The following is a 15,428-nucleotide window of genomic DNA, read 5'->3' as shown; positions in this document are numbered from 1 at the left end:
TAGGCACTTGATTACATTGGTCTTGACAAACGCCGTAGTAAAACAAACAAACAGACACAAATAATTCCAGACAAATCGGATCCGGTAAATTTGTAATTCCTACAATATCGGCCTGTAAAGGTAACACGTTTAACTTTTGCATCATTTATTGTATGTGGTTCTTGGAAGACCTGTGTTTGAAGCAGCATAAACTTTGAACAATGAATTTGCCACCACCTCTTCTCTTCTAGGGCTGCATGGGTGTCCGTGTGTGTGTGTGTGTGTGTGTGTGTGTGTGTGATCAGTGAAATGCAATTGGAATGGGTAGATGGGTGGGGTGGGGAAGTGTGTCAATTTACCTACAAGTACCAGACTGGCAAGAAGTATTTTGATGAAAAGGTCTCAAGATTAAATCGTTTGTTCCTCTAATGAAACTGGAATTGCTCAGTATTAATTTATACTTGTGCCGTTAGCTGCGCAGAAGAATATAGCTGTTCAATCCCAAAGTGAACAAAAATATAAAATTTCCAGCAAGTTTTGAGAGACGTATTAATCCTCGTTGAAACGGCCCAAAAAAATAAAAAGACGTGGACAATTAAAATCTTCTCTCAAACACCAACCATCAAATCAAGACCGTTTTAAAAATAGCCCACTTCATTCAGCAAGATCTTAATTACATTTAAATTTGTTTATATGTATGTTGAGGCAATTCATACTCGATACTGAACTCTATCTCCTGGATTTTTTGTCCATTGTTTTTTTAAATTTATTTATTTATTTATTTGTAAATTATCTTTAGCACAATAAATCTCCGTGTTTCTTTCGCAAACTTAAAGCAGCTTTAAAAATAAAGAGGCTGCTAGTTTGTCTGTCTGTTGCTTTGTTTCATGTCATTTTATTTTCCTGTACGAAATCCAATAAGCGGTTGATTTCCATAGATATATAAACTTGACTTGTTAGCAATCACTGGTATGTATGTATGTATGTATATATATATATATATATATATATATATATATATATATATATATATATATATATATATATACGCGCTTCACGCACGCTCTTCTGAATTATGTCTTTCTTCTGTGTTAAACAATATCCATTCTTCCTATCCCATGATTTTTGGGGTAATGAAAATCATAATGTTTCCTACACACTTGTGAATACCGAATTGGTAATGTTGCAAAGACCGTGAATTTTCGCTAAAAATGGGATAGGGGAAATAATCACATTAATGCTAAACACAAAGACCGGCAAATATTCGATACAATTATTGCAGGGTTGGAAGAGATGTGATGAAGGGCTGAATTTTCAATATACATTCTTTTTTTCTTTTCTTTTTCAGCGCGATGTCCCCAAAACTGTTTCACAACAATAAAAGTTTAACACTATTGTGATCCACACCCATCAAATAGATTGTATGTCAAGTTTCACTACATTTTCCAAACAGTGTACTACGAGAAGCAATATTAAAATGAAGTTGCAAAAATACCTGCTTTTACAAATGTTTGAAGAATTTCCCCCCAAAAATGTGACAGAAAAAAGGAAAAACCTTCGTGCGCCTCTATGGCATCCACAATATGTAGCCTGCGATGATTCATTCAAGTTTTCAAAATGTCATGGGAGACTAAACGACGACAATTGTTTTCATGGAAGGCAGACAGACTGGAACTAGCGGCAGCAATGTAATTCCCAAACTATAATTAAAGTGGCAAAGGAATACTTTCACAGGAACAGGTCCGACCGGGGGGGGGGGGGGCAACCGGGGATATATCCCCGGGGCCCGGGCCGAAAAACACTTTAATTTTATAATAGAAAAATCTTGTTTGAACACGAACTTGGATACGCCTTTGTGTTGCTTACCACAGGGCCCGTGATCGCTCTCTACGGCCCTGCACAGGAAATGAAAAGTTGGAGTCGTGGTAGCTCAGCTGGTAGGGCGCCAGACTCGTAATCCAGTTGTCACATGTTCAATACCAGCCCGGACCAGACTGGGTCGCCTGCCTTGCTGTGACCTTGAGAAGGGCGCTTTATAAGCTTTATAAGCTCGCATTTCCTCGACTTGATATAGCCAGTGAAATTTTGAAAATGCTTACCCCCTCAAAAAGGAAAAAATGATCGACGAATCTTTGCCTATACGTTTCTGAAAATAATTATTTTTTTTACTATAAAAAAGTATCATGCATGCCTCTATAACTGTATCCAGTGGATCTTCTACTCTTAAAAAAATAAAATAAACGAAAGAAACAGAAATTTTTGCAAGATTGTTATGTCATATTTACAGAGAACAAACAATGCCTTTAAGACTGTTTATTTTTAAAAAAAATACACCATGAAGTTAAATGGAACAGCTAACGGTATGGGATATCAGAACAATAAAAATTAATATTTCCATTTTGCACATGACAACATAAATAAAGATATGCTTATTATTCTTGACATCAATTAGCGACTCTCTAATGTGTATTTAATTTCCTTACTGTACTTTGTGAAACAACTCTGCAGGACTGACTGTCAGGTTGACGCACCTCCTAATTAAAATCATAGATGAAGTTCATTACGTGAGGAAAATTCTCAAGTTTAAATTTTAAGTCTCGAAATCACAATTCTGAAAGCTGTACACTTGTAATTTTTTTAAACGCATAACGTAAAAGCGACAGTAAAATGTAATACTGGACTGAAACAGAGAGTACAAAATTGTATTCAACAATAACAATGAGCGCTAATGTATTGTGAAATTCAATGTAAACTAAACGAAAACTTACATGACGCTGTCAAAACGTGAATAAAAACGTAAGTAATGTTTAATTAAAACTTCACTAAGAAATGGCAAAAGATGGATGAAGGGCATGGTTACTTTTTTATATTTAAGAATAAATTCTCCTTCATTGGATGGAGAATAAAGTTCTAATAACGTCCAGTTAGGAACAGTTTTTCACTTTTTACCCGAGCAGCAATGAAAAGAATGTAAAAAAAATATCTTCTGCCTTAACAAAATTAAATTTATTCAGCCTTGGATACAAGAAAGACAACAAATGTATTATTTCAATTATTCCTTACAAGAAAGGAATATTATGCACAAATAATTTAAGACTTAATACTAACTATCAATGCTAAATCCATTACGGGAAGCTGTCATGTTGGGGGTGGTGGATCATGTTAAGTCCGGTTAGTGGGATTCGAATAGTCATTTTGTGGAATGCACTACTTAAAGGTGGATGAGTTATTTATTAAGCAGTTTATTCCAGACCACAGTAAACAGTAAAACAGTTTATCCCTGATAACAGTAAACAGTAAAACATTGTATCCCTGTTCACAGTAAACAGTAAAACAGTTTATCCATGATCGCAGTAAACAGTAAAAGAGATTATCCCGAATCACGGTTAACAGTAAAACATTTTATCCCTGATCGCAGTAAACAGTAAAACAGTTTATCCCTGATCGCAGTAAATAGTACAACATTTTAACCCTGTTCACATTAAATAGTAAAACATTTCATCCCAGATCACAGTAAACAGTAAAACATTTTATCCCTGTTCACATTAAATAGTACAACATTTTAACCCTGTTCACATTAAATAGTAAAACATTTCATCCCAGATCACAGTAAACAGTAAAACATTTTAACCCTGTTCACATTAAATAGTAAAACATTTCATCCCAGATCACAGTAAACAGTAAAACACGTACAATTAAGGTTGGGGTCGTTGTTTGCGCTACCTTGAAGGAACAATTTTCATACAATGGCACATTTGCATGTCTATCTAAATGTATAATAAATTGCTGAAATCCGGTCGTTCTCTGTCTGTGCGTGGTCTAAATTCATGTACATGAATGTGTAAAGACATGAAAAGAAGTTTTCTCCATTTTAACGATAAAAGTTGATGTTGCTAAATTACTGAATCAGTAAAACAGTTCGTATAGTTATATACACTGTTATATTTTTCAACGCGCAATATTTCCTAAACAGTGACGTTGTGTCTCAAACAATACAACCTGCTAATGTAAATTCCCGTATATACCAAAATTAAATATTTGCCCTGGTAAGTGTGGAAAGAGCATCTTCCATCGACAGTAAGAAAAATAATCGAAGTATACTGTAATTCACAGTTCTCTCAGTTGGACGCTGTACATTTTGTTCCAAATGAAGGTATTCGCAAAGTGCGTACGTTAAATTAAACGACAACTTTACATCCATATACACGGTAAAGGCCATCTGTAACAAGAGAGAGGTCAAGCGCATACAGCAGCATTAGAAAAACCAGCGTTATGGTTTCTGTCATTCTTGTTGGATATCCTCACATAAAAGACGGTTCCAGCAAATGAAACTTTTTTTAAACCAGTTCCGTCTGTCTGTGCTGATACATATTTACAATACATGCGCAATCATATTAATAACTTTCGGTTCTGATAATCCTGCGTCGTTCGTGCAGATGCAGAGTTGCACATAACAATAGTACAGATGACATTTATAGCTGGCATCTAGCTGTGGGAATATCACTGTATTCAATTATCGGGCCATTTGCCATGTGGAAACTTACTACAGAATATTTGTTGCAGTTCTGCTCATGCTTACTGCTGTTTGGATTTTGGGTTCCACAAGCGTTGGCATCCAGTGAGTATATACTTTTACTTCTTGCATTTATTCCGCTTTTTTAAAAAAAAAATCTCTTTGGACAAGTAGACTGACAGACTTAGTGAAAGACGAATCTATATCAATGCGGCTATATGATAAAATAACTTTCTACGAAATGAACTACCTTTATATATTCCGACGTATCAGCTTGTTATGTAATCTCGCATGTATAATGACTGTCACAGAGAGAGAGAGAGAGAGAGAGAGAGAGAGAGAGAGAGAGAGAGAGAGAAAGACCGGTTAGGTCGTAGTGTCGACTTCGTAAGAGAAGCTACCGCGCATCGGCGTTCAAAGGTTAATACATAGTTAAACCTCTTCAAACAAAGCATCGTCTAAGAGACTGATTCCATTAAGAGACCAAACAATTTTCATTAATACATTTCTTGGTCCAAGACCTGTGATTTATAGACCATTAGCCTGTCGAGGACACCTGTTGTGGTCATCTGAGGTGGTCTCTTTTGCTCGGTTGTAATGTATTACAGCTTTAGTGATACGAATTTTCGTTTGTTACACTAGGGCTATATAGAGCTGACATATTTTACACTCGTTTTCAATACCAGGAATAAGTCAGCAATAATAAACATGGCGGTCATGTTATACGCATGCAAGCAGATGAGAAATGAGAATGGCATTCACTTCTGATTTACATCTAACTTCTTAAAACGTGAACCGATAAATTAATATGTGCAGATATCATTGCTTGTACTATCGTGTTGGATATCACAAAGCACACAAAGGATGTTCCGAATATGCGTTGTACATCTTTCAAGAGATAGTAAAAGTGCGTAGCTTACTTTCGATAAATAGACCTATTTATAAATCTTATTTTGAGAATAGCGTTATATTGTATCATGTTTCCAATCATATAAGACAACATTATACCTGGCCCCTTTACTGCTTAACTTTCCAGACATCAACCCATGATTATAAGCTACTTCGTCCTTTGCGATCCCATTTCCATCCCATTTTGTTCCCCTCGCGAGACCAAACTTTCGTACGTATCCACCTTTTGATCTCAGAACAGTCGAACTCACAAACGGGATGATGACAGTTAAGGCCGGCGACTAGCCTGGGGCCTCGGGTTTGGGGGGGTTACAAATGCGGTATATATAAAAAATGGCATTCAAGTGTTGAATAAATGAACGGGGGGTGGGGAGCAGCGCTGACGCTCCTCGCCTGGAGCGCAGTTTGGCCTTGGGCTGACCTTGACCACACATGAAGATAGTTTGACAAAAGAGCCTTAGCGGGTGGTATCTTTCATGATTGTCATTCTCGACAAACCTCATCAGCAGCATGCTAGCAAACCACAGCCCTTCTCTAGACCTATCGGACACGTGGGCAACGCCCAAAGTCAGACAAATGGACTACACCCAAATGAATACATTGCTTTTAAGTGAAAGTAAAACATCTGATGCCATTTTACCGATCTGTTCTGGACTTGAAAGCCACGTTTCAGTAAGGTGGCGCTCTACAGTTTCGTATTTTGCATGGGTTAGAATTTTAAGGAAAACGAATTGCCCTGGGTTTCCTCACTGGTTATACTGGCTATTTAAAAAACAGACCTTGTATATCTTAAGTATAGCTCAAAGAACCTGTAATTCCTATTACTTTGGTGTATGATTGATAGGTGTAATATGGGTTATAGAGTATACAGCTTAGCCTTACTCCAGATGTGCATCTTTCAAAAAAGTGCTAGCTCCACTTAGTTATTTTCACTTCCTGAACTTCAGAGGTAAATTGTATAAGAAAAGAGCCGATAACTATTTTGTTTTAATACATGTTATACATTTGGTAACTCATTCATTGCACTTTCAGAAGCTGGTATTGTCTTGTCTGGTAAAATTCATCTTCCCTGTTTTAATAGCTGCTAAGGATAGTGTACTTTAGACAAATTCAGGCTGATGTTTGGAGCACAAAGGAGCATTCATTTTAGTTAGCAGTGTGCTTATATCATTTACAATTTCCAAAAGTACAATATCCAAAGAAATGTCAGCCATATTAATTTAAAGTAGCATAGAGGTATGCCAACATTTTCTCCACTGTGCATGTTTTAAATGTATACAACTTCACCTTACATACATTACTCTCTCAAAAGTATATAATAACTAGTGAGCGCCCACTACGGGTTGTAAGACTGAAATTATTCTCTCCAAATAAGGTCACGCTCATACGATTTATTAAAGCCTGACTAGTTGTAACTTCGCTTGTGTGGAATACATGCTGACAGCTGGTAATACAGTACGTAAGTCGACCAAACTGATCTTGATGTGTTTTTGCTGTTTGTTGTGATTTTTGTGGGGGTTTTGTGTGGGCTTTTTAGTGATTAAAATCCAATACAAGGAAATCCCATTCCAGTCTAGGGGTAAATATTACCTTCTCTCGACTGGAATTTCGTTGTCGTCGTACAGACACCAAAACAGATTAACTTTCTCGCCAATGTCTTCGATTCAAATTAAACTAAGCCTGCATATTTGCAACATGGCTAATTCCATTCGTACAATATTCATCAAGTACTATTGTTGTCTCTAACATTTTATACAGGCCATCCAATTGTATTGTTTTATAAAAATCTAAATAATCATCTAAGTAGAATCTATATATATATATTTGCCTCTCTTATGGAAGAAAAACAAGAAGGAAGCAAAAAAGAAAACCCAGTTGTAATTGTTACATATTGCAAGTATTGAACATCTCGAACCACGTGCTACTGTTTGAAAACACCGCTCATTAATACGAATGTGGTAATGAGGGCAGTGGGGTGATCGGTTGACCCTAGTACACAAGTTCTGTGCTTGACAAAATAGAAACACTAAAACATGTGATAATATTACTATATTATCATTTTTAATTGATTGAAGTTATATGAAAATAACAATACGTAATTAAAATATCTTGTATAAGAATAACTTGTTCCTTTCAACAGTTCTAATTTAGAAATGCTCTAAGGTAGCCATGCTGGGCACACAGCTCTAAGGACTGTAGTAAGATCTATAGGTGTTGGACTATTTCTACTAGAATTATAGATATGTATTAGAGATCTATTACAATCGTATGAACCTGAGCTAAATGTAAATATTAGGTGTTCTTATTCGTCCACCAATAAATGTTTTCAGGTTGTACATCAACTTGTCCTGGCACAGGCGGCAGCCTTAGTGGTCTAAAACTATATTTTACCCCCTTATGTTGATTCAGTGCCCCTCCATAAATTTTGAAAACAAGTGAGCATCTGCCCCCACCCCCATTTTGGAAAACCTGGATGCATCTCCGAAACTCGCGTTTTCTTTGGAAGAGGTTAAACTGTATGTGACATACTGGTGTTGTAATTGATATTGGTGGTAAAATTACCACCATGTATACACATCAAACAGATTAAAGAACAACAACTCTTGCGTAACTATACAGTGTACGCATGCGCACTTTGAAACTGTTTATCTGTGTATGTTGTGTATGTATTATTTTGTTTGTTTCAACTGGGGCGGATTTGGGGCGTTTGGCAAAGGTTTAAGAAAGCAGGTTTGACATAACACATTTGTGGTTGTTGTAGGCTTGGCGGTAATTGGTGATAGTGTTTGGATATTTGTATGTGTATAGCATATGTGGTTGGAACATTGTTTTCTTTTTTGTCTGGCATAAATATTTTCTCACGCTGCAGTTTATATGTTGTTGTTGTTGTAAGGTTTAACGCCATGGCGGTTGTTGTAGGGTTTAACGCCATTTTCATCACAAGATAAGCTATACATAGTGGCCAGTATAAATGGTGGAGGAAGAACCCGTGAAAACCCCGGAAAGAACTACAGACCCACGAGAAGCTACTGACAAGCTTTGTCACGTACCCACACTGACCGATCCCAAGACTCGAACCGCGCAGACAGAGGTGAGACGGCTGTGATCAGTAACGGTGAGCGCTTTAGACCACTCGGCCACTCGGGGCCCCGGAGTTTATGTATGTTTAGAAGTCAGATTGGGCATGTTTGTTTTCACAACCATTTACTTATTTCATGTACGCATCTAGTTTAACCCAACCCCCAAAATCTATTACTTACCTGTCCCTTATGAGTCAGAGCAGAATGGATTGAGGTCACGACCCTCCCCCCCCCAAAAAAAAATGGATCCCCCCCAAAAAAAAGCAACAACTGAGACGTCATTTCATATACCATTTTTGGATACAGGATACCTATCTGGAAAAAATGGTGTTAGTGTACATTCTTGGTTTTTTATTGCTTGTGTTTCTTACGTCCACTCATGTTTTTGTCTTCTTCGGTCTCTCGTTAAGCTTGAAATGTTCTAAATTTGGTTCACAATCTTATTTTAAAGATATACATCCCCAACTGATGTTTTTATATTCTCCCCCCCCCCCCCACGTACCGCAATGTGCAACATGTTTTTAAACCACAAAGTGTTTAATAAGGTGATCATGTGTTAGAACCTGTGGCGTGTCGGTGTTTTATGCCGACACTGTGGTAGGTGTGGGATGGGTTGCTTCCAATATGTAAAGTCCTATCCAGGCTCGATTTTGGTTGGAAAGTTAAATTAGTGAAAGATAGATGTAAAGCTCCGAGCCCCAGTCAGCAATGCAAATTATTGATTATACAAAAAAAGTGAAATTCAACTAATAACAATTTAATGACAATTCAATAATCAAACGATTAAAATTTCCCAAGTACTCTCATTCCGATCGACCCTGTGATAGCCTATTGCATCATTTGATTTGTAGTTTGAGATAGCTTTCCACCTATCCTTGTGTTTTACTCATCTGTATTCTTCTCTCCTATTTATCCAATTCCTTCTCCTCTTCCTCCCGACTTTCTCCAAATTCCTTCTCCTTGACTTTTATATACTTCTTCTCCCTTTCCACTTTCACCTCCTCGACTCCTTTTCCTCCTCCTGCTCCTCGACTCTATACCGACTAGACTGGTCGACTCCGACTGCTCTGCTAGTCTTACTTCCGTCGCCCTTCTTAGAGATTCGGGACTCACTGAACCGGAAGTTCTGTTTCCCCCAAAAAGCTTCCTGTGAAAACACAAGGACGGTACAATATTGTCCTTAGCCCTCTCAACTCACACTACAACCCAGTCTATCATCATATAACGGCTCTTAAATTTTTGGGGTCACGCATTCATTCACTTCGAAATACTCGTACGTTCTTGTATGGTAAAACAACGTCGTAATAAAAGCACATTATCAATTACTTCTCATACACACATCAATAAATTGCGTCACATCAGTACATATTCCTAACCCCCTTATCCTACACAATATCACAATAGTGAGACGCATTTCTTTACATTACAATTCATACAAAGTACACGAATATTCAAATACCCAAGCTCTGGTGTATCAATACATCCATATTAACTAATCTTACACACTTCAACCTTTTTCCAAATTCACAATTCAGGCACGTGTAAATTCTAACATATCACTTGAATAAATCCATTATTTTACTACGAAGTAACCTATTAGCGAATTAAAAAATTAATTCTGACCACAAGCTAACAATCTACATAATTCTCTACATAATACTCAAATACATTTATCAAATACGCATGTAAATTAAGCACTACAAAGGTAATCATACGTACTAAACCATCCTAGTAATTAAGTATTCATGCTACACATAATTACATTTACAATGCCGTAATATTCTGAAAAAAATCGAGCAAATAACTTACTGACCTTTACGAAGCTTTGTCTTTCCTTAGAATCTCTTTTCTTAGTTTTACCGCCAAATTACGAGTGTCTTTCTCGAAGTAATCCTTTTTGCTCAGCAATCTTCCCGGGAGAACTATATTTTTGCTTGCTAGGTAGAAGTTATAATTCGGATAGAAATTGACCCTCCATCTCAAGTCCGATTGGATGTCTCTTTGATTCGATCCAGTCAAACTTAGCGGAAAATGTCCTTCTTGCTGTCTGTACACGGGGAGGCGGATTTAGAACACGTCCCGGTCCTCGTGGGTTCCTTTGACCTTTGTAACACATAGGTGGGAAGTCGCTCGATCTAACGCCTATGCCGATTCAAGATGCCGGGTCGTCTCTCTGGTCACGGTAACCTTGTGTAAGATATTTACTCTAGCCTGCGGCATGTTCAGACATCAAACATGGCTTGGAATAATAATACCTTAGTTTATGCACGACTTACGAACTGGTGGCTTGAACAAACGTGACAGAACCCATTATCGACGAATCAAAAAGCTTATTGATGTGATGAGCACCGATGACCTTAACATTTGTCGGTCACAAGATACACATTCATTTATGAGCGTTACCAAATAGATAAATTTCCTGTTTCTGTCTATAAAAAGCATTGTCTTTCAGCCATGTTAGAGAATACACTTAATAGTAAACTATTCGAGTCTCATATTCTTGGATTATCACAGTATGATAGGAATAGGTATACGGTTTTAATTAGACATGTATATTTACAGTTCTCTCGCCGCTCTTGTCAACCGCACGAAAGTCTAGAAATTGCTATTTAATATATACATTATTATTTTGAGACATACATTTTAATTACAGCTGTCATAAAGGCGGTGACAAGACAGTCATCAAAAACATATCACACACTTGAGCTTTTTAAATATCCATTTGATGTAACTAATTATCGTGACATTAAATTGGTGCAGTTAAAACTTAATTTCATACGTTTGTCCTAAAACATTTTATTACAACTTTAATAACCCTGACCCAGGTTAACTAATTATCGTGACATTAAATAGGTGCAATAAAGACTTCATTTATTATCGTAAATATGTTTGTACCTAAACATATAATTGTTACCTTAATTGCTTTGGCCCAGGTTAAATTTTGTATTCATATTTTCTGACTTCATGTACTCCCTTGGGTAACCATCTTCAAGTGAGTGAGTGGAAACTTGATTAACGTGTCTACTGTGGATAGCAATCTTCATATGGCTGTCATATTTTGTTCAGACTCTTAGGGTCCCTAGGACTGGGTCAAACGTAGGATGTAAACAGAAAAAGATAGTGTGTTGATGGTGAAAAATGGGGCTTGGGTTGAGGACGGAATTAGTGGAATAAACAATAAAAAATTCACGGAGATTTTCAATCGCGAGTCATTGCAGTTATAAGGAACAACCATTGCCCTATTCATTTTCAGATTGGCTATTTTTTTAAAAAATTGAGAAAGTGGCGGATAATTGATATGGATCTTTGTGCCTCCATATGATATTAGAATCCTTGGCTATAAATATAATATTACAAAGATGGCTGTAAAGATAATCTGTAAAGATAATATTATAAAGATGGCTGTAAAGATAATATTATAAAGATGGCTGCAAAGATAATCTGTAAAGATACTATTATAAAAAAGCTGTAAAGATAACATTATAAAAAAGCTGTAAAGATAACATTATAAAGATGGCTGTAAAGATAATATTATAAAGATGGCTGTAAAGGTAATATTATAAAGATGGCTGTAAAGGTAATATTATAAAGATGGCTGTAAAGATAATATTACAAAGATGGCTATCAAGATAATATTATAAACTTGTCTGTAAAGATAACATTATAAAGATGGCTGTAAAGATAATATTACAAAGATGGCTGTAAAGATAATATTATAAAGATGGCTGTAAAGATAATATTACAAAGATGGCTATCAAGATAATATTATAAACTTGTCTGTAAAGATAACATTATAAAGATGGCTGTAAAAATAATATTACAAAGATGGCTGTAAAGATAATATTACAAAGATGGCTGTAAAGATAATATTATAAAGATGGCTGTAAAGATAATATTATAAAGATGGCTGTAAAGATAATATTACAAAGATGGCTGTAAAGATAATATTATAAAGATGGCTGTAAAGATAATATTATAAAGATGGCTGTAAAGGTAATATTATAAAGATGGCTGTAAAGATAATATTACAAAGATGGCTATCAAGATAATATTATAAACTTGTCTGTAAAGATAACATTATAAAGATGGCTGTAAAGATAATATTATAAAGATGGCTGTAAAGATAATATTACAAAGATGGTTGTAAAGGTAATGTTATAAAGATGGCTGTAAAGATAATATTACAAAGATGGCTATCAAGATAATATTATAAACTTGTCTGTAAAGATAACATTATAAAGATGGCTCTAAAGATAACATTATAAAGATGGCTGTAAAGATAATATTATAAAGATGGCTATAAAGATAATATTACAAAGATGGCTGTAAAGGTAATATTATAAAGATGGCTGTAAAGATAATATTACAAAGATGGCTGTAAAGATAATATTACAAAGATGGCTGTAAAGATAATATTATGAAGATGGCTGTCAAGATAATATTATAAAGATAGCTGTAAAGATAATATTATAAAGATGGCTGTAAAGATAATATTATAAAGATGGCTGTAAAGATAATATTACAAAGATGGCTGTAAAGATAATATTACAAAGATGGCTGTAAAGATAATATTATAAAGATGGCTGTAAAGATAATATTATAAAGATGGCTGTAAAGATAATATTATAAAGATGGCTGTAGAGATAATATTACAAAGATGATAAATAATATCGAAAAGTTAACATTACATGTCTATAATACATTATTACGTTTTGCATAATCTTATTTAAATAGGAAATTACCACCAAGACAAATTAAACAGAATATCACTTACTCAAATTATATAAAAGTTCTTTCGGAATGATTTCTTAGTTTGTAATTTTCAAATTCTTTATATATCAGAAATGGGAACTTTTTGTTCATAACTGGAATGCAGTTTTCAAGCTTTATTGTACATGGCAATTCGTCACATCAGTCACATTCCACTTTTGCACGTCACCTGTTGAAGTGTTGAAATGACATGACACTGGAATAACAATTAATATTCAGCGACCCCCCACCCACCCAACAACAAAAAACAAAAACAAACAGCAACACATTAACAACTGAAATAATAATGTCAATAATTTGATATTCTGCTCTGTCACTCCTTGTTCATGTCATCTCGCGTAATTTAGACCAGCATGTTCTGACACGTACTGCGAATATCATGTCACACCTTTTATATATAGAAGTGTAAAAATAAAAGGCTTGTATTATCTTCAAATTGCTGCATCGTTTTTCTCAACTACTACTATTATCATCCATTTTTAATATTAATACCCCCTCTCTCTCTCTCTCTCTCTCTTATATATATATATATATATATATATATATATATATATATATATATATATATATATATATATATATATATATATAGAGAGAGAGAGAGAGAGAGAGAGAGAGAGAGAGAGAGAGAGAGAGAGAGAATGTACACTGTATCTTTTATATACCACAAGTTTTATACATTTTACATGAAAAAGAAAGGAGATGGTATACAGCAAATGTTATACCAAGGATACATCGTACATGTCATACATATATATATTTCACTGATACCACATACTAATACACATACTTATGTTCCTACTTAGTTTAGGGTTGACCACATGCAACTGTGTATTGACGGAAGGACTTAGCTCTTCGTGTCCTTCCCAGCATGTTCCCATAGACTGCAGTATTTAATTTAAGACGACCAAGTTGACACCTACTTTTTTGCCAGTCTCAGTCCTTTTGGAATTTGCTAATTCGCTTCTTTTTCTGAGCTTTTTTCTCGTTTATACTGATTAAATAAAAGATGCGTTTAGGATTTAAGCATTAAAGTTGGTTTTCTTCCAGAAAGTAGAGCACTAAAAATATTGAAGTCCCAAGCAGAGAAAGCAAAGCCATTGCAGGGGCACCGAGTGGCCGAGTGGTCTAAAGCTCTCCGTCACGGATCACTGGCATCTCACCTCTGTTTGCGTAGGTTCGAGTCTCGGGCTCGGCCAGTGTGGATATGTGAGAAAGCTTGCCGGTAGCTTCTCGTGGGTCGGTGGTTCTTTCCGGAGCTTACCCGGGTTCGTCCTCCACCATTAATACTGTCCGTCATGTATAATATCTTGTGCTGAAAAATGGCGTTAAACCCTATAACAACAACAACAAAGCCATTCATCACATCGATTACGTCAAAACGAGCGTGGATAATTGTCTAAGGCGCTAAGCGAAATGAGGAACCAATATGGTGTAATTCAAGCATTTAAAGTCATGCACATTGATCTAGGACTTTAGTATGCTTTATATATCATGTTATGCTTTATTGATCATTGCTAATGACCCCCCTCCCTTCCCTCTCTCTCTCTCTCTCTCTCTCTCTCTCTCTCTCTCTCTCATTGTCTGGGTCAATTTTGGAAAAACTGAAATACTGACTGCATTCAACATAGACTGGGAGAAAGAGAGAGATGGAGATTAACCGTTACATATTCATATTTAACAATTATCTGTTTTATAATCTTATTGGACTAAAACAACTCTCACCCCCCACCCCCAACAAAATAAGGTATATAATAGATTACGGTATGTATAGGCCAAGGAATTTTCCGTTAGGTCAACATTAGGTCTATACTCGTTCCCGCATGCTATCATAACTTTTTACCATTGATGTCGTGTAATACTGGAAAAATCCCACGGAAAGCGTATACCTGTTATTAGGCCTCGTGCTCGTCTAAGATTCTTGGTACAAGTTTAAGTTCAAGGCTTGTATCCAGCTCAAATTTTTTATTCTCTCGCACTCTACAGATTTCCATGTTGTTCTTTAGGGGTGGGTGGGAAGGAGGAATTTGAACAAAATTGTGTACCATTTTTAATTTATTACAAGACAGGATGTTTATTTTTTCATTATTGTTATTATTATTATTTAGTATTATTATTATTAATTATTATTAGTATTATTATTATTATTGATTAGTAAGTGGAGAGTAAGTAGAGAT

General features: G+C 35.6%; 1 protein-coding gene across 5 annotated transcripts in view; it reads left to right on the top strand.

Annotated features, from left to right (window-relative positions):
• The first annotated feature begins 4,234 nt into the window (after positions 1 to 4,234).
• Positions 4,235 to 15,428, top strand: part of LOC149790192 (low-density lipoprotein receptor-related protein 2-like) — a 168,150-nt gene continuing 156,956 nt past the window's right edge. For 3 of the 5 annotated variants that reach the window (XM_089972182.1, XM_089972180.1, XM_089972179.1), the window contains exon 1: positions 4,246 to 4,597. In XM_089972182.1, the coding sequence (XP_089828308.1) occupies positions 4,510 to 4,597 (88 nt within the window). In that variant the 5' untranslated portion in view covers positions 4,246 to 4,509. Of the gene's footprint in view, positions 4,598 to 15,428 lie in introns of all 5 variants that reach the window. The other 2 variants (XR_016423814.1, XM_089972181.1) reach the window with 2 other exon arrangements.

The sequence above is a fragment of the Sinohyriopsis cumingii genome, chromosome 10 (genome assembly GCF_028554795.1).
Source record: "Sinohyriopsis cumingii isolate HCF-2022 chromosome 10, ASM2855479v2, whole genome shotgun sequence".
Lineage (NCBI taxonomy): Eukaryota > Metazoa > Mollusca > Bivalvia > Unionida > Unionidae > Sinohyriopsis > Sinohyriopsis cumingii.
This window is presented reverse-complemented; position numbering and strand designations above follow the sequence as displayed.